Below are 1305 nucleotides of genomic sequence, written 5' to 3' on the forward strand. Positions count from 1 at the left end.
AGACGTGCTGAGCCAGCCGGAGGCACTGGACGACTTCATCCGGGAGGTGAATGCCATGCACTCCCTGGACCACAGGAACCTCATCCGCCTCTACGGCGTGGTGCTCTCCCACCCCATGAAGATGGTGAGTGCGGGGGGACAGGGCCGACCCCGATGCTGCCCCGTGTGTGTCCCACATGATGGGGCAAGCAAAGCCAGGCTGGGTCTGTACCCCGAAGGTCCTCCACTGGCATCCACAGCGGGGCACAAGAAGGCTGGAAACCAGCCCAAACAGGGTGCCCCTGGCCTGACCAACCTGTTGTCTCCTCCCCATGGCCCAGGTGACAGAGCTGGCCCCTCTGGGCTCCCTCCTGGACCGCCTGCGGAAGAACCAGGGCCATTTTCTAATCTCCACCCTCTGCCAGTACGCCATCCAGGTGGCCAAGGGCATGGCCTACCTGGAGTCCAAGCGCTTCATCCACCGCGACCTGGCTGCCCGCAACATCCTGCTGGCTTCCAATGAGCTGGTCAAGATCGGGGACTTTGGGCTGATGAGGGCCCTGCCCAAAAATGATGACCACTATGTGATGCAGGAGCATCGCAAAGTTCCCTTCGCCTGGTGAGCCCCGGGGAGGGGGGGACCTGGGGTTGTAGCGCCCACGACCTCCTGATGCTCACGTCCTTCCCCGTGCAGGTGCGCTCCCGAGAGCCTGAAGACGCGCACCTTCTCCCATGCCAGCGACACCTGGATGTTTGGGGTGACCCTCTGGGAGATGTTCACCTATGGGCAGGAGCCCTGGATTGGCCTCAATGGCAGCCAGGTGGGTGCACGGCAGGGACCTGCCCCCCCACCTCGCCCCGGCAGCAGCAGGGGGAACCTGGAACCCCCTGACGGCACCGCCTGCCCCCGCAGATCCTGCACAAGATAGACAAGGAGGGTGAGCGGCTGCCGCGGCCCGAGGACTGTCCCCAGGATGTCTACAATGTCATGCTGCAGTGCTGGGCGCACAAGCCTGAGGACCGACCCACGTTCGTGGCCCTGCGGGACTTCTTGGTGGAGGTGGGTGAGCGGGTGGGGAGGGGGACACAGGTGTGTCCCATCAGCTCTGCCTGAGTGGGGCAGAGTTAAGGGTATCGCCGAGGTGGGAGGTGACGTTGGAGGGCTTGGGCCAGGCAGCTCTGCAGGTTGGGAGGTGGCAGGTGGTGACTTGGTCACAGCAGGAGGACCCCTGGGTGCCACCTTGCCCTTGTGGAGCATCCAGGTGCTGCTGGTGCCTTTGCCCACCCCAGGGACATTGCAGCTGGGGAGGGGCTGGGAGTGGTGGT

At 64.4% G+C, this 1305-nt stretch overlaps 1 protein-coding gene across 1 annotated transcript in view; it reads left to right on the forward strand.

Moving 5' to 3' along the window:
* The window catches only part of LOC104073065 (activated CDC42 kinase 1-like), a gene marked incomplete at both ends in the record, with an annotated part of 1252 nt that extends 213 nt beyond the window's left edge, over positions 1–1039 (forward strand). The window contains 4 exons of the mRNA XM_009572727.1: positions 1–124; positions 321–598; positions 674–800; positions 893–1039. The exon at positions 1–124 is cut by the window's left edge and continues 24 nt beyond it. Coding sequence (XP_009571022.1) covers positions 1–124; positions 321–598; positions 674–800; positions 893–1039 — 676 coding nt within the window. The remainder of the gene's footprint in view (positions 125–320; positions 599–673; positions 801–892) is intronic.
* Positions 1040–1305: the final 266 nt, after the last annotated feature.

This window comes from Fulmarus glacialis, unplaced genomic scaffold (assembly GCF_000690835.1).
Source record: "Fulmarus glacialis isolate BGI_N327 unplaced genomic scaffold, ASM69083v1 scaffold41232, whole genome shotgun sequence".
NCBI lineage: Eukaryota > Metazoa > Chordata > Aves > Procellariiformes > Procellariidae > Fulmarus > Fulmarus glacialis.